At 45.9% G+C, this 18,209-nt stretch overlaps 1 protein-coding gene across 1 annotated transcript; it reads right to left on the bottom strand.

The window, feature by feature from the left end:
- Window positions 1-7,581: 7,581 nt before the first annotated feature.
- On the bottom strand, window positions 7,582-16,514 carry LOC104853971 (acylcarnitine hydrolase). Its single transcript, XM_010612185.2, has 12 exons — window positions 16,324-16,514; window positions 15,100-15,304; window positions 14,497-14,638; window positions 13,735-13,868; window positions 13,396-13,654; window positions 12,886-12,984; window positions 12,480-12,620; window positions 12,294-12,374; window positions 11,932-12,076; window positions 10,269-10,406; window positions 9,679-9,751; window positions 7,582-9,233 (listed from the first exon to the last, which is right to left on the bottom strand). Exons 1-12 carry the CDS (start codon window positions 16,394-16,396, stop codon window positions 9,047-9,049), a joined length of 1,677 nt encoding a protein of 558 aa, XP_010610487.1. The 5' UTR covers window positions 16,397-16,514; the 3' UTR covers window positions 7,582-9,046.
- Window positions 16,515-18,209: the final 1,695 nt, after the last annotated feature.

The raw sequence follows: 18,209 nt of genomic DNA, 5'->3' as shown, positions 1-18,209 counted from the left end.
AAGTTAAAGATTGCATAGGGTTAATTGCTGATGTACGCCTTCCCACCTACCCCTCCCCATATTTGGTAAAATACTGATTGCTGTATGGTTAAATGCTTGAGTGACTCATGTGATTGATTTGTTTGAACTGTCCAATAAGCTTGCTGAACCTTCCCCCTGGGATAACAGTATATAATCGTTTTGCTGAGCCAATAAAGCGCCTTTGATCAGAAACCAGACTTGGGCCGTGTACTCTAACTTCTTAAAGATTTCCTTCACAGACATTCAAGATCGGATCGGCCTCTGATGACCCACGAATAAGAGGCGGCTCTCACCTCCTATTCCCCGCGGGACGGGGTCCCCCCAGAGAGCCGCACTGTGCCTGCTGAGAGATCTCCAAGTTCTCCAAGCTCAGGATCATTGGACAACCTCCTCCATGGTAACAGGACAGCACAGTGCACATTCCTAATCCTAGAGCTGCTGTCTATCACTACTGGGGTGAACATCCCCATGTGCTCTGTCACTACTGCACGTCCTACCATAGCCCCGACACTGATGATAACCAAGGTAATAGTAGAAATGTAGAATGAAGAAGATTATCAAGGGAATTTTTGTCTTGCAAATTTGCAATTAGTTGTGCTGTTTGCCTTGCTTCTATGTCCTGAGTCAATTCTAAACATTTACCCTTCACAGTCATTCTGATAAGAGGGAAGAGCCAGAGGCGCCAGATGCCAGATCCAGTGGATGAGGACACATCATAATGTTTTCATATCACAGATCTTGCCAAAGCATTCTACATCTATTTAGGACAGAAAGGAATCCCAAAAAGCACTTATGAAAGGGAACTTCCAGAACTACTTCAGACAGCTGCAAGAACAATGGAATAAGAATGTACAAGGGGGCCCAGGGATGTAGCTCAGTGGCTCAGTGATTGCCTGACAAGCACGAGGCCCTGAGTTTAATTCCTGGTACCCCCCCCAACCCAAAAAACAATGTACAAGTAGAGGGGAAGGATTTTTGAAGCATATAAATAGCAATGTCTTCCACTGTAATACATTTTTTAAATCTTATTAAAAGTTTTATGTATTTGTTGATAAAACTTCATATAGTGCTCTAAATAAAAAAAAGAGAGAGAGAGACAGAGAGACAAATAGAGGAAGATACAAGGACAGGGTGAAACTCCAGGGAAACATCAGCAATGGCATACTATTGCTGTACATTGATTCAACAGAGGCAGATTTAAGACCCATAGGTCCAAGGGTTGGTGAGGATGCAGAGAAACTGGTCCTATCATGTTTGTCTGGTAGGGATGCAGTCATTGTGGAAGAGACTTTGGCATTTTCTTGAAAAGATAAACAGACACTTGTCACATGACTCAGCAGTTTTCTTATCAAGGCTTTAACCTCAGAGGAAATGAGAGCATGCATCCATACAAAGATATGTCTGAAAATGTTCAGAGCAGCTTTATAAAAATAACCAGACATGGAAGTCACTCACATGTGAATCTCCTGGGAAGTAGACATGTATGGTGTCTCCCTACATGGAATGCTGCCCCACAATAAAAAAAAATATATATATAGCTTGAATCACAAAAATTAGGTAAGGTCACAGAGCCAGTTACAAATTATTCCTTTCATATAATGTTATAGAAAGAGCAAACAATTCCAACAGAAAGCAGTTAGGTGTCTGCTAGACAGCAGGGTGGAGGGCAGTGATGACTGTAAAGGGGCTTGAGGAGAGTCTTTGGAGTGGAAAAACAAGTCTAACACCTAATGTGGTGGCGGTAACAGTCTCATACATTTCAAAATTTAATTTACCAAATTATGAGGCTATTGTAGTTGAAATACTTTATATGCAAATTATTTTATAAGGCTCTAAAAAATTAGATGACTCCTAGAATTTTAAAAAGTATACTGAAAACTCACATTGAGGAAGTGACCTGTGTATCTGCAGTACTGAAAAACATACAGGGATATGTTTATAGCAGGAGCTCAGTAACCCTTTTAGAACACAATAGAAGCAGTATGCACCAGATCCTGCACCTTAAAAGGAACATACCTTTGATTTCCCAGATCAAGTCACCTCAGACTTTTTTTTTACTCCTCCTCTCTTCCCTCTTTACAAACACTTTATTTCCATTTTCTCATTTTCTTATATTTTTTTCTTTCCCCTTATTTCCTTTCTCCTACCCTTCCTACTTCCCCTACACCTTTAGCCCTTTTCTTCCTAGTTCACAATGTCAATTATACCATTAGGATCTTATGTACAATTATAGTTTTTCACACCAGATAAACTATTTGGTATTTACACATGTGAAGTCACCTCAAACTTAACGTTATCCTTGTCTGCCTCCTTGTGTTCAGGATGGGCAAGGCCTGGATGTTTATCTGTCACCCTAAATATTCAGAGGCTCTGTGGTTAAATGTAGTGGATGAAAGACAGGGGATGATCCCCCTAGGAAAATTGGTGCCTAGGAGGACAAATTTGTCATAAGATACAGCATAAAGGGAAGCAAGGGTCTCTGAGATGATGGATTCAGCCTCATAATGACAGAGAGAAAATGCTTTTGGGAAAGAGAGGCAGACTGAGCACAATTTGACACCTGTGGAGAGTGAGAAAAACACAAGAGTGCTTTTTGAGGGGGAGAGAGAAAAGTTAAGGAAAAACAATGAAAATAAATCATGTGAACACCCATTGTGAGTGAGATCCAGCCAAGGGGTCAGAAGATTTTCAAAGAAATTTTGAAAGGAAGAAGGACACCTCTGGGGTGGGAGGGCCAGTAGGGAGTCAGGGGACAAGAATCTCTTCTGCTAGACATGTCTAGACCAGCTGGCCACCAATTCCACCAACTGTAGGTGGGCAATTATCATTTAAGTGTGAGCCACACAGCACCTGTAGACAACTGACCTCCTGGACAGCTCCTGGATAGCCCAGGATCCAGGGCCCAGAGGGCAAGCCCTATCCTCATTATAATAAAAATGGACACCATGCTAGGATAAATAGAGATCAGTTGGTAGGTTTTTAAAGTGTTAATAATATATGACATTTAATATAGGGACCATAGATATGAACATGTTCAATAACTGGTAAACTCAGTGGCTGATATTGGCAAGCTCTAAATGCTATGGTCTTCTAAATTTGTGTCATCCATATGTTGAAACTTAAACTCTATTGTGGTGTAAATAAGAGGGGAAGGCCCTCAGGAGATGATAAGATCATGAGAACCGCTGTTTGTCCCTTTTCCCAAGTTAGGTCACAGTGAGACAGTGTGCCATCTCTGAGCCAGAGAAAAAGGCTTCACTAGACACCAAATCTGCTGGAATTTTGAGCTACATTTCTCAGCCTCAAAACAGTGATTAAATGCCAGTTGTTTACAAGCTTATAATGTTTTTATTATAGTAGCCTAAAGGTACTTAGTTCCCAGTGTTTGGGCAAGATTTTCTATTTGATCCTTACAGCTCTGAGAGCATGGAGACATTTCTGAGAGGTGGATGGATGTGGGTTTCTGACATCCAAGTGAGGCATCAAAAAATGTCTTTCTCAAAGTGGATAGAGTTTGGGGTCTGGAAAAAGAAGAAACATAGGGCAGAAAGAAGATGAGGTGAGGAAGGGAGGAGTTGCCCAGAATCAGTGGATTGTGGAAGAATATGGGCATCCATTAGGACTTACCCATCCACAGTGTCTTGGGGACTGTACTGAATATGTCTGACACAAGGGGACATGTGCCACTCTTAGAAATGAATATTATGCAGTGGATTCTTCACAAGTGTTAGCCAAATGGTGGATATACAGTGGATAAATGACTACATGAATATAGAGCCAACTGGGGCTCCACGAACAGAGGCAACCTGCATTCAAGCCCACCCTCTCGTCTACAGAGGGACCTATGGCTCTTTGTGCTTCTCCTTAGCCCCATTTAACTCCTGGATCATTTGGAGCAGGATCTCCATCCCAAACTGCAGCCTGGGGGGCCTCAATGTCATGAGCCACGACAGGCTGGATATACAGCTACAAGTACAGCTCCTTGTGATCCAATATGAGCCAGTAGGGCAGGCTGTCATTTGGGGTTCCTGTGGACAATGCCATCCTGGTAGGCACAGCAGTCAGTCCAAGCCTTGCACAGCTCAGACCCCAGCACCCTGATATCTAGGTCAAGCTAGGAGTCAAGCTGGTCAAAGGTCCCTGGGTGGGATAAGGATGTGAGTTCCAGATGTAAGAAAAGCAAAAGGCAAGGACCTCCCACTAGTGTGGAGTGAAGAAAGGGCTTGTTTTCTCCTTACAAAAGACAAGCTGTGACAGAACCACAGCTGTGCCCAATCATTCAGGTCATTCAGGGAGGGATGAGTAACCAGTACCCACAGGCCCCTTCCTGTCCATGTCCAGGTAGGATCTGGAGTTGGAAGTATGTTATCATGGGAGTAAAGAGACATACACTAATGAGGTCACCACAGACTGGGGAGTACCTGATGTTCATGGTCTTTGGTGAAGTTGAAGTAGGGAGACACCCAGTCACCCATTTATTATTTTCCTGACCAGAAGCCCCTCCTCCTCCTCTTTCTCCTCCTTAATGAGGTCAAGTTCAGAGAAGAAAACAAGTGCCCAGGTCCTCATCAATCCCCATCCTACTGCTTATCTGTATACCACGAACATCCAACTGCAGCCTTACTCAGGACCCAGGCTTGGTTCCCTCCTCCCCCGCAAACCCCAGAGCCATGCCCTCCTCTGCTCATCCTGCCCTTCCTCATTCCAGCCCCTACCTAAGTGATCCTGGAATGGTTCATGGTCCAGAAGGTCACTTCTTCCTGTGACACTAGGAAATCATTCAAGAAACTCTGGTACCTTTGAGATTCCCCTGCTTTGTACCCATGCTGGACACTGCGGTTGGGGTGGGGTCAGGTGGGAGAAGCGCAGGATAGAGTAGAAGGGCTCAGATTCTAATTCCAGTGGAGACTTTTGAGCTGTGAGATAGTGTACACTGATCCAATCTTCTCTCTGAGCTTCAGTTTCCTCATTTGGACAGTGAGGGAAGTCACCCTTCTAGGACCCAGTTGTGGCCCCATTCCAGATCCTCAGATCAAAGACTCACCATTGCAGTGGTAGTAGGAGGATCTGAAGACAAAGAGAAAGTCATTGCCATGTTCTGCTTTCCTGTTGGTGGGTGCCATTGATGTACTTGAAGAAGTTGGACCAGTGCTGGAACTTATAGAGGTAGAGCCACAGAAAGCTGGGGACGTGGGCAAGCTATTCTTTGGTGATACTTACCTGGTCTTTAGCTCTCCTGTTTTACCATTGGTGACAAGATAGCTAGGCCTAAAGCTGTCTGGAATCTGGGGAGCATAGTGGGGATTTCCAGACTGATGTGAGGACAGTGGGAAAAGTCTTGGATAATTATGACTTTGGACCTTTTAGGTGAGTATTTTGGGCAACTTACTGAGCATTGTTAAACTCAGTTTCATCATCTGCACAGTTTGGGGGGCTGCCACTCTGTCTCCAGTACTAGCTATGAGGACCTACTGAGATAAGAGACATAAATTACCTAGTACCTCAGACTCAACAAAGATATAGGTGTGAACTTGAATACCACACAGATCACCTCCTAGGCAGTCAGACCTTAGTTGTAGGTGAATTTGTGCTGAAAATATGCTACTTGGAGTCCAAGGTTCACGAACACAAAGTCTTTCATGATATCTTAAAACTAGGCATTGAGAATCTGTATTCCTGATTGTCTTCCAGTTACTCTTTCACCAACAGGTCATCAAATACATTAGGCAACATCTATTTTGATGTGGGAGAGGGAGATTAAGGCTCCTTGGTACTTAGCACTGGATGGGTCCAGGAGGCAGCCTTATTGTACCCTTTTCTCCCCGCCCCCGACCACTCCTGTTCTTCCTCCACATGCCCAACACCATCTCTCTCAGTTGAGCTTAAGCCCAGAGCCTCATGCATGCTGGACAATGGTACTAAGACTGAAATATGTCTGCAGATCCCTGTTAATATTCTTGTACAACAAATTTCCTCCCAAGCCCAGTTTACTACAATCTGATACTCCCGGGGAGGTTAGAGCTTATACCACCATGGACAGGTAGGTAGATGTTCAGATACAAGCAGTTCTCAAACATGTGGATAGGTGGTAAGGTCAAATTCAAAAGTTTCAGATCCTCTGTATTCATTACATCTACAGTTTGCAAACACCTGGTAGCAATAATAGAAAGTTATTTCAGAAGCTGTGCAGTGGTCAAACCCAGTCCCTGCTTTCAGATTTGTTCCAAACCACCCTCAGTTCTCACTCTCACTGATCCCATGTTTATGCGTGATCTTTCTTTAAAGTTCCTGCCCAACATGGCACCAGCCATAGGCTCTGGGAAACATGGGATAGAGGGCAGACTTCCAGACAGGTTCACAATTTTTGAGGGCCTTGAATTACACTCCATTTGGAGCTTGAAAATTCTGTGGGAATTGAGGGAGAGTCTCCCATACTCAAAGAATCTCATGTCCAGGGCGGCACATCATAAAGAAAGGCTCCTCCATGCAAGGAGTGGTATTGTGAGGAGAGCAAAAAGAAAGACATGTAGCTGTGATCAGACTAACATAACCAGCCTGCCTGCGGCTGGACTCAGGGAGGAAGGCAGGAATTGAAAGTTATATAACTGTCCAAATAAAAGCAGGTTGCCCATGTTGAAAGTAGATGACAAGCACCTTGAATCTGTTAACTCTTTTCTCTAACCCAGACCAGGCCCATCCCTGCATGCTGTGTGCCCTTCAGTCAGCCCTTACCCTCTCTGTGCAGGGAACTGTCAATCAGGTTCATGCTTCTCTTGTCACCTCCACCAGCTCTTCCCTCCCATCATTTTCCCTCTGGTAATCCCAGGCTCTGCCTCTGCACAATGTGGCAGGCCCAGGCATAGTCCCTGTTACACCCACAGCCTACCAGGAAGACAAGTAAATGCCCTCAGATACACAGAGTATACATCAAGCCCGTGGTCATGATTGACTTGCAGGCCAGTTTCTGCATTGCTGCTTAGTAAGCTACATCCACTGGCAGGCAGCTGAGCAGGGCCTTGCCAAGCTGGAGGTTGGACCTAGCTGGAAGTAAGCAGGGTGTTGGTTGGGCAGGGCAGGAGGGTGCTGCCATGGAGTGACAGTGAGTGGGCTGTCTCTGGGAGCCAGTGGCCAGCAAGGTAGCCCATAGTCACTTCCCCTCTACTCTGGCTGTCTCTGGCTTCCTTCCAATGTGCTATATGTGGCTTGTGCAGGCCATGTGTTATATGAGGTACTCTTTCCTCAAACCTGAAGTCAATATGTCCACTGACTTTGCAGTCTGAGGTCCAAGAAGAGTGTTAGTGGTGAAGAGGAAGGGTCAAGAAACTGTAATTGGAGAACTTTGGAGGGATTCTCTGGAGAGGCATAAAAGGAGTGTTTTCCTTGGCCACAATAACTGACACCCACAACTTAAAGGAGATGTTTATTTTGGCTCAAATGTTCAGAAGTTTCAGTCCATGCTCCAATGCAGATGGCTCCAATGCAGAAACAGAACAGTGGAAGGGCGAGGATTGAGAACAGCTGACCACAAGAAGTGGAAAGAGAAGGGAGGAGCCTGGGAGGAGATAAACCCTTCCAGGTCATGCTCCCAGTGACCCAGCTCCTCTGACCACACCACACTTCCCAAAAGAAACTCAGCTATGGCCCCTCCATGACCCAATCACTTTTGAAACACATGAGGTTTCCTGGGAACACCCCAGATCTGAAACATAGCAAAGATAATAGCCACAAACAGACAATGGGACTCAACTTTAATGGAGCTGAAAGCAACACCTTGAGCAAAGGCAGGGTGGTCTGATTGCACCCTTTCATCCTGAAAGTTCTTCTTTGCCTGTTGGACTCATAGTTGACTGGGGCTCCTTTTCTGGCACCCATGTGGATTTGAGTTTTCGATGAAATTACCAATATTTCCCTATATTTATGAAATTTGCTAACATATTGATATTTAAGCACACAAACTAAACAGGATTTTTTCCAATTTTTTAACTTTGCACACTTGACAATTAATATTTGACATCTGAATTACATGCACATATAAAACAGACTCAACAATAAAACAGATTCACCTGCCCATGAGACAAACTTCATGCAAGTGAAAACTCCTGATCTATAAACAAATTTCTGTTTTTATAAGCTGTTCAGATTTTGATACAGTTTTACAGCAGCCTGAATACACAAAGAGCCTAGGTTCATGTAATCTGGGATTCTGTTGGCCTACGTTAATATGAGCACAGATGAAATCATTGAGAGATGAAAAGAATTTTGACACTTAGGTGTGGGTAATGTTTTCCAAGTCATCATTTTCATGTAAGGCAAGAGTGGAGGCATGAAGACATAGTAAGAAAAGGAAAAGTGGTCCAGATCTAGTGTGGTGATAAGGAAGGTGTCTAATGGAACTTACTCATCCACAGCTCCCTGGGTTCTTGTTACTTTTCTTATTGTTGACACAAAATACTCAACAATCAAAGTTAAAAGAGGAAAGGGTATTTTGGCTCACAGTTTGTAGAGGTTTCATTCCATGCCACCCTGCTTGGATATAAGGCAAGGTAGCGTGGCAGAAGGGTATCACATAGGAGAAGCAATTCATGGCAGTCAGAAGGCAGAAAGCAGCAAGCACAGGAGGAGCAAGTAACAAATGACAGCAACAGCCCTATCTCTGTCCCTTACATCCTATCCAGGCTAGCACCTCTGGTGGGACAACCTTAATCCTAGTATCACAACATGAAACAATCCCAGCACCACATAATGGTCCCAGTACCAAGCACATTAGATCTAGTCACCTCTGGAAAGCCACGCCTATGACCACATGAGACTTTGGAGAGACATTTAGATACAAGCCATACACTAGGGAATGTAATGACTGTTTAACAACAGGGAAAATAAGGCAGGCCTGGTAATGAATACTATGCAGGGAATTCTTCATTAGTGAGGGTTGAATGGATGGATGGATCTGTGGGTTTGTGGGTGTAGGTCACCACAGGCAGACTTCACCTGTACTCATCCCCAACCTCCCTCCCAACACAGGGAGCTACAGCTCTGCATGCTTCTCCTCAGCCCTCTTTAGCTCCTGGATCTTCTGAGGCAGAGTCTCTGTCCAGAATTTCAGCCTGGAGGCCTTCAGGGCACGGCCCACAGTAGGCTCAATGTCCAGCTGCAGGTACAGCTCCTCATGGTCCAATGCAGGCCAGTGGGGCAGGCCTTGGCCATTGGGGTTCCTGTGAAGATACCCTCCCAACAGGGGGTGAGAGGTCAGTCTGAGCCCTGTTGAATCCCAGCCTGAGGGCCTTGATTTGCATCAAGAAGGACAGATAAACTGGCAAATATTGAAATAAGGGGAACTTTTCCTGATACAGTGAGCAGCCATCCCACTAGTGTCCCCTCCATGTGAGACAGGCCTCCCAGTCCTGTTTTATTCCCTCCCTCTTAGAAGCAGGCTATGTCTGAACCACAGCACTATGGCCCACCATGCAGGTCACTGGGAGGTGATGAGCAGTCTGGACTGGCAGGGCCCCTCTCTGTGTCCATACAATTCTTAGTCTTGTAGTGAAGTTAACACATGATTTAAGGATGCACATGGCCAACAAAGTCCCCACAGAGAAGTGGTGCACCTGATGAGTTCACACACCCTGTGAAGATTGAGGTAGGGAAGCATCATCTCACCCATTTCGTGCAAAATTGGCCCAATATTTCATCATCCTTCTGCTTAGTAGCTCCTCCTCCTCAGTGAAGTGAACTGCAGAGAAAGAGGAAAAAGGCCCATGTCTTAGGCTGACGTTCATCCCCTTCATGCTGCTGCTCATCCATGTAACAGTCTCATCACTCAGCTATAGCCTGACCCTGGACAACAGGCCTAGTCCTCTACATCCTGACTTGACTTGGAGCCAGGCCCTCACCTTGCCCATCTTTTCTCACCTCCTTCTCTAGTCTAATTGACCCTGGGCTCAGTGTTGGCCCAGTAGGTTCCTCCATCTGACCCTGGTAAGTCATTAAAGAAATATTTAAGACAGTCCCTCCTGCCCTTTTCACTCATACTGAACAACATGGTCAGGATGAAGACAGATGGAAGAGGGAGCACTGGGTGAGTGTACAGGCTTGGATTCTATTTCTGGCACAGTCTCTTGTAATGTGGTAATGCTGATCCTGTCCTCTCTCTCTGGGCCTCAACTTCCTCATCTGGACTGTGGATGAAGTCACAACTCCAAGACTCAGCCAGAGCCCCATCCCTGCTCCTGGATGTTGAGGAGACTCACCTTGGTTGCCCCAGAGGAAGGACCCGAAGATAAAGGTAATTTCATCAGAATGGTCAGCCTTCACATGGAGGGGCCTGATACTTTTCAGGAAGTTGGGAGGATGCTGGAATTCATAGAAGTAGACAGTGCCATGGGAACCTGAGGGTGTGGACAGCTGTGACTTGATGACCCCTTACCTGGAGCTCTCCTGCCTCAGCCTTGGGCACAAATCACCTAAGTCCAAAGTTGGCTGGAACCTGAAGAGTGTGGTGAGGATCCCCAGGCTGCAGCAGGAGCAATGGGAAGGTCCTTGGATAAGTCATGACCTTTTTTTTTACTTCCCAGTTGAGTTGTGTAGGAACACATTGAGTGTCACTCTCCTCGTTTTCTTCACTTGTACAATGAGGGAGATGTCTATCTCTTACATCAGGCAAGAAGACATTTTATTAGCACTTATTAGTTACATGGATTATTGGGTATTATTCTGGCACATTTCTACATACATGCAACATACTGTGATCATTCTCGCCCCATTTCCATCTTCCCTCTTTCTCTTTCACCTGATTCCCTCCTCTTCTCTACTAGTCTTCTTTCATGTCATCTCTCCATTTTTACTCCATATTTCTCCTATGTAGAAAATATGTGATAGGTGACATTCTGTGCATGGCTTATATTATTTAATATAGTGATCTCCTCTCCCATCTATTTTCTTTCAAAGGATGTGAGTTCATTCTACTTTGCGGCTGGATAATATTTTATTATATATACACACTTTCTTTATTAATTGATCTGTTGATGAGCACCTCAACTGTATCACAATAGCTTAGCTATTATGAATTATACTGTAATATATGACTACGCGGGTAACTCTCTAGTTTGCTAACTTTAATCCTTTTAGAATATACCAAGAATTGTATGCTCTCAAATACCAGTTGGATTAAACGGTAGCTCTAGTTTTAGTTTTAGGAGGAACCCACATCATGATTTCCATAATGGTTACACTGATTTTATTTCCACCAATAGTGAGGAAGGCTTCCTATTTCCCTACATTCTTAATCCTCAGCATTTGTTGGATTTTGTATTCTTAAGGACAGACACAGCATTTTTTTTTTAATACTTGGAATTCAATCCAGGGCCTTCACTGAGTTACATTCCCAGGTCATTTTTTTTTAAATTGAGACATGGTCTAACTTATTCACTAAGTTGTCCAAAATTGGCTGAAATTTGCAATGCTCTTGCTTCAGACTCCCAGAGTACTGAAATCACAGGATAGCAGGATATAGTATCAATCTTTTCCATATGTATCTCCAGGCTCCCAGCAACATTGGGTAAACATACATTTTTGGCTCTGTTACAAAGAATCACATTGATGTAGTTGTTTAGGTTTGTTATGGTGTTTTTTATTCTATTGCATTGGTCTGTGGATTTATGTTGTATTACTATCATGCTGTCTTTGTTACTATAGTTTTGTAGTATATTTGAAAATCAGGAATTGTGATCCTCCAGGATTAATTTTTATTTGAGATTTAACCATGAAGGTTTTCTGAAATGGAGGACATCAAGTACCCGGCAGCAGAGACTCAAGAAAGATATGGAACCAGACTTGGACTCTATAGATCTCACCTGGACTCACAGCTCTGAGCTACTGCCTCGGCTGTTAGGCCTCAGTTACAGATGTACTCACGGTGAAAATGTGCTACTTGGAGTGCAGGAAGCACGAACATAAAATCCGCCATCATCTCATGGAACTGGATTTTGAGGGCCTGGGTGTCCTTAATGTCCCGCATGTACTCTTCCATAAGTAGGTCACCAAACTCAGCAGGCAACATCTAGCTCAGGTAAACCGTGGAGAGTCAGGTTAGGCAGGTTTCATGTTGTGAGAGGGAGCTTAGGGTGGAAAAATAGCTGACAGGCCATGAACTTGTAGTTATAAGAGTGTGACCACACCTACAACCAAATACACAGTTCAGCTTTTGTTTGATGGGATAACTGCATGGGCAAAGATCTGGGGGTGCCATATCCTTGGGGTAGAAACAGGAGCCTCACCATCCGTGCTGACATGCTCTGCAGAACAGTCCGCAGAGTTTCTCTGCTCATTTCCTTCTGGGTGTCTGCAGAGCCAAGAAACTGGAGAGGAGGAATGGTATGGAATTGAGATCAGCCTGTACCTGTATAACCCCTACAAACCAAATACATACCCCAAATTCCTCAGAGTTTGGGACAGGACCTTACCATTGGGATGACCCAGCCATACTCATCATTGTTGACCCCAATGATGCTGGGGACAGGGTGAAAGTCAGCAGAGGCCAGCAGCTCCTGGGGGTGCCTGGGCAGGAAGGCCCCATCCACTACAGCAGGGATGATCTTGAAGGACTAAGGGGGCATTCATATCAGGGATCAAGGTCAGGTCTCAGATACTTTCTAATGCCCAATTGCTTACTTCCAGTCCCCCTTAACTCATCCCAGGATGTGCACATCCACCTCATGATTGCTACACCTTGTTTTAGAAATCTTTGTGCACATTTCCCAACCAGATGTGCATGGACAGTGACAGATGCAGATGAGGTTATCAGGCAGAGGAAGAGGGACTCACTCTCAGACAATTTCACCCCTTCATCCACTCCTGAGAACAGCCAACCTTTGTAATAGCCACAATCTCCTCTTCACTCTTGTCACGTAGGCATCTCACCATGGCTTCTGAATCAATTTGCCTACAGCCAGACATGTTGGCCACCATCTGAAATTAGTTCAGGCAGGAGCTGGCTCATCTTCCAAGCAGGAAGAGGACCCAGTTGGAAACAGGTAAAGCCCCAATTTTACAGGATTTCCTCTAGGAATTGCTGTCAGCATGAAATTCTTCTATCTTCCCTGATGCTCAGAAGTCTCAGCTAGAGGGGCTGTTTCCATAGCTCTACCCACAATGGGAGCCCCATGAGTTATCCTTGCTGCCCATGGAACATACTTAGCTTCTTAGAGGCCAAGGTGTATGGACTGTCACTTTGGAGAAACTCAGGAATTTCTAGGAAGGCAGCCTTTCCCAAGACACCTAAACTGCCATCATTGTCCCCACTGAATGACAGTGCTACAGAGGCTCTAAAGGTGAGGGAAGAAAGAGAGGTGCTGGGCAGAGTTAGTTGAGGGCACTCACAGTGTAAACGGCCTCAGAAGAACTAGAGATGAGATCCGGCAGCAAGGCCACCCCACTCTCCATGATGGCACCATGGAAGAGTCCGCGAGACATGGGGGACAAGACATGTGATGACACGCTTACACCACCTGCAGATTCCCCAAAAATGGTGACCCGGTCGGGGTTGCCTCCGAAGTGAGCAATATTCTGTTGCACCCATTGTAAGGCAGCCACTTGGTCCAGGTAGCCCCAGTTGCCAGTGGCATGCTGGTCTCCAGTGCTGGGAAGTGACAAGGACAGGGATCACAAGCCTATCCTGGCTCTGCTCAGCCTTACTTCCCAGCCCGGCTAGAAACTGACCTGAAGAATCCCAGGACACCCAGGCGGTACTGGATAATGACCACCACCACGTTCTCAGAAGCTGCCAGTTTGGATCCATCATACATGGAAGCCGAACCTACAACTAGCCCACCACCATGGATCCATACCATCACCTGGGGAAATCAAGACAGATGCCACTTGGCTTCAGCCCAGCCCAAACAGCACCTGGCCTCATACACTATCCACTACTTAGGCTCTGTGCAACTATCACATAGGACTCCAGTAAGATCACATGCCTGAGGTATGTGTGACAGACCCAAGTTGAATCATGTAGACCAGAAAATTCAAGCCTGAATCTATTACTGTTCAATCCGTTGGCAATGGAAAAGGGAGAGGGTATTCTGAAATTGTCCCCCATAATGGCTAATAAAAATGTTATTTCATTAGCCCACAGCTAGGTTTGTGGGTGATTTCTAAAGAGTTCTGACCTCTGGTACCAGTAAAGGCTGTATGACTTAATGCCTAAGAGTCAGTTACCTATCCTGGTTGAGAAGCCCTTCTTGGTCTCTGTAGCAAAAGAATTCATGGAAGAGTCCACACTGTAGTAGAACCAGGCTGACCATGTCCATTCTAATCTCACGCTCCTTCACTTTTGTTTGAGTTTTGTGGTGCTTTGGCTTAAACCTATAACTTTGTACTTGATAGGCAAATGTCTAACATTAAACCATTTTTGTAGCTACCTTCTAATCTTGGTGAAGAAATATACTCCCATACCCAGTCTGACCATGGCTTGACACTTACAGGCAGGAGAGATCCATCATGGACATGGGCAGGTGTATAGACGTTGAGGTACAGGCAGTCCTCAGATGCAGGGATAGAAGGGACCATCACATTAAATATCTTCAGACCTTCTGAACCCATTAAGTTAGTATCTTGAAGACACCTGGTGACAATGGCAAACAGGTATTCCAAGGCGTGAACTAGACCAGGGCTCCTGGCCTTGTCAGTTGGCACGGTGACTCCAAGGGGTTACCACTACTGTCCTGAGAGATCTGTAGTATCTGCTGCTGGATCAAAGGTTCTTAAAAGATTCACAGATTAACCTGACCTCTTCCAAAGACCTCCCCAGTGAGACAGAACATGTGGTGTAACCCAAAACTACAAAGAAATGTGTCTCTGCCCCTCTATTCAGCACCAATACCTTCAGACTGCCAAGGCCTGAGCCAACAGTCTAACACAGTGCCTCTACCCTCTGCAGCCTGGCAGGCTCATAGTGGGAATCCCCTCAAAGCAAAGGAAAACTGGCTGCAGGACTTAGATGGCAGAATCACTGCAGCCTGACCCTGAGCTCAGGCACCCACCCTTCCCTAGGGCCTGAATTTCCCCAGTACCCAAAGAGCTTACATAGCAGGGTGAGAGGTTCCATCCCTCACTCCACTCCAGGACTCAGGAGCCTCAGGGGGTGCAAACCGCAGTGGTCCTACAGGTGGCTTGGCAAAGGGAATTCCCAGGAAGGTGTTGACCCCAGCATCAGTGCCCTTTGCATGGACGAGGCTTCCCCGCACCTGTCCTATGTTTGTGGTCCGGATGGGGCTGGCAGAGTCCTGGGCTGTGGGCAGGAAGTGCACATCAGAGTGTGGTCTGCTCGATCAGCTGCCTCACACATTGTGATTATTACCATCTCCTTGCCATCCTCAGCTCAGCCTTGTAAGTGGCCCTGATCTGAAAACCCTGGCTTCTCACACCTTGTCACACTCTCTTCCCATAATACCACTGCTTGGATATTAGGGGGTAAGGAAGGAAGTCTAGCAGGGTTTGCCCAGGCAGTGAGGTGAGTGTTGACTCTTTGGTAGACTGGACTGGGGAAGTATGAGGGAGATCAGCAGGTCCCACCGTAGGAGCCTTTCTGTGAGAGAGTCAAAGTCTGCAGACACACCCTGTACATGGAGCCATACTGGCATCGGCTCCTGATAAGAGTCCAAAGATTACCTGACTGTGATATACCAGACATCTTTGCCCCTGAAACCAATCCATTTTTTTTTTTGACCCATGTCAGGACCTGAGATGAAGGGATCCAGTAGACTTTGAGTTCAGCTTTGGGATGTGGTGCCCACAGGCTTCTGTATCCTTTAAGACCTGTTACCTTGCCTCTGGAGAGTGCTAGGGGTATGTTTCAGGCTAAGAGAATGTCACAGTCAGAGACAAAATGCAGCAGGAAGCTATTATTATCATTATTCTTACACCCAAGGGTCAAGGGCAGTTACAGCCACAGCCACATACACCCGGGAAGGAGATGTCCTGAATCCCACCCAGCTCGGAAGCCACAAGGTTTCCCACTTGCCGGTGTGTGCTCTTAGGCATCTTCAGAGTGCATTTCTCTTTGGTAGTGGGTCTCCTCAGGCAGTTCTGACCCTGTCTGTGCTTCCAGGATCCATCCAGGGGGGCTTGGATTGGGTCTTTTATGAGGCACACATTTCCCACACTGCCATCTGCCATCTCTACCAGCTTCTCCCTCCCTGGCACTTCCCCTCCACCCCACTCCTCTACAACACCGCAGTCTCAGGCTCTGCCTCTGCACACTTTGACAGATGTGACTATGCCACCTGGTATTTTCTGGGAGATTCTTACCTTGGCCTGGATGTAGAATTAAGAGACCACAGGTCACAGCCCTCAGCAAGCTGAGAAGTTGGTCCAGTCCCATTGTCAGTCTGGCTGTATTTTGGTGCTGCTGGAGGCACTCTCCCTTTCACCCACAGGAAGCCTGGCAACAGAGTCTTGCCCAAGTCAGAGTTTGAACCCAACAGGGTGGGGGCGGGGCATCTGGTGAGCCAGGCAAGGTGGATGCTGCAGCGGAGTAGTGCTGATTGGGCAGAGCTTGCACACAGCCAATGGACAGCAGGCAGGACACGGCCACCTGCATTCAGTCTTAGCTCTTTTAAAAACAACTTTTACTAGTATATGTTTGCCATTCATAATGATTACATTCATCCTGGGGGATTTCTACCCGTACATAACACATCTTGTCTTTTTTTCTATTCCCCTGCCTTCTCTTCACCCTTTCTTCCCCTCCTCAATATACAAAATTTTGTTTGCATGCTTTCCTTCCATTCTCTTTTTTTAAATCCCCTTTTCTTCCTTTGCTTCCTCCTCCACCCTGCTTTGAAATATCTGACACGACAGGGGCAACAAAGACATGGGTGTGGACCTGAATACCACACACCTTTCCTGGGATCCACAGAGCTCAGCTGCTCCCTAGGGATTCAGACAGCACTTGCAGGTGTACTCATTCGGAAAATGTGCTACCTGGAGAGCAAGTGTCAAGAACACAAAGTCTCCCATCATCTCCTAAACTGGGCTTTGAAAGTCTGGGATCTTGACTGTCCCCTGGGTACACTCCATCAACAAGTCACCAAACATCACAGGCAACATCCACTTGGGGGAGGTTCAGGTAATGCAGCTTCCTGGACAAGGAGCCTATATTTTGAGCTTCTTCTCTGTCTCCTGCAGCTCCTCCTCATTCCCCTCCTCTTTCCTCTCTTCTTTCCTCTGCCTTCTGTCTCCTTTACCTCTCTCTTTCCTCTCGCTCCCACCCCCAGCTCTGAGCTTGAATCCAGTGCTGCCTGCATGCTGGGTTATAGTTCTACCTCTGAGCTATGTCCCCAGATCAATTCTACTCTTCTTGCGAAACAAATTTCCTCCCAACCTTAACTGACCATTTCTGATCTCAGAGTTGGGAAACAACAATCACTGAAATGTGCAGGTGTGTATATGCTCAGGTACAAGCAGTCCACAGAAGTTGGAATTAGCTGTAGGATCAAATACAAATGGTTCAGAGCCTCTGCATTCATTACATCTGTATTTGGAAGACACCTACTCACAATAGCAGAAGGTTATTCCAGGCTCTTTTCAGTGGTCAAAACAGATTGGCTCCAAGCCACTGTCAGTCCTTACTCTTACGCCAGCCCTTCCTGATCCTTCCATTAAGTCCCTGCCCACCAAAGCGCAGGCCACAGGCACTGGGGAAGCTGGAATGAAGAACAGACTTCTAGTGAGGCCTCAGGATGGTTTAGGGCTTGGGTATGATTTTTTTTTTTTCTGAAGCTGGAAAATTCTCACTCTTAGCAGTTTCTGTGGCTTCTGCAGGTTATGTGTGATGCGAGGAACTCTCTCCCCAAACTTGAAGTCACTATATCCACTGGCTTTGCAGTCTGAGGTCCAAGTGTGCTAGTGATGAAGAGGAAGGAGCAAGAAAACATAACTGGAGAACTTTGGAGGGCTGCTGTGGAGAGTCATATAAGGAGGCTTTTAGGCACTTCCTTGGCCACAATACATGATACCCACAACTTAAAGGAGGTATTTATTTTAGCTTGCACGTTCAGTAGTTTCAGTCCATACTTAGCTGTCTTCGATGCAGAAAGAGAACGGTGGAAAGGAATGAATGGACACAAGCAGGTCACAAGAAGTAGAAAGAGAAGAAGGAGCCTGGGAGGAGATAAACCCTTCCAGGTCATGCC

This window comes from Fukomys damarensis, unplaced genomic scaffold, assembly GCF_012274545.1.
Source record: "Fukomys damarensis isolate Sample0158 unplaced genomic scaffold, DMR_v1.0_HiC HiC_scaffold_32, whole genome shotgun sequence".
Taxonomy (NCBI): Eukaryota; Metazoa; Chordata; class Mammalia; order Rodentia; family Bathyergidae; genus Fukomys; species Fukomys damarensis.
The sequence above is the reverse complement of the archived record's forward strand: the minus strand, read 5'-3'. Positions and strand labels throughout refer to the sequence as shown.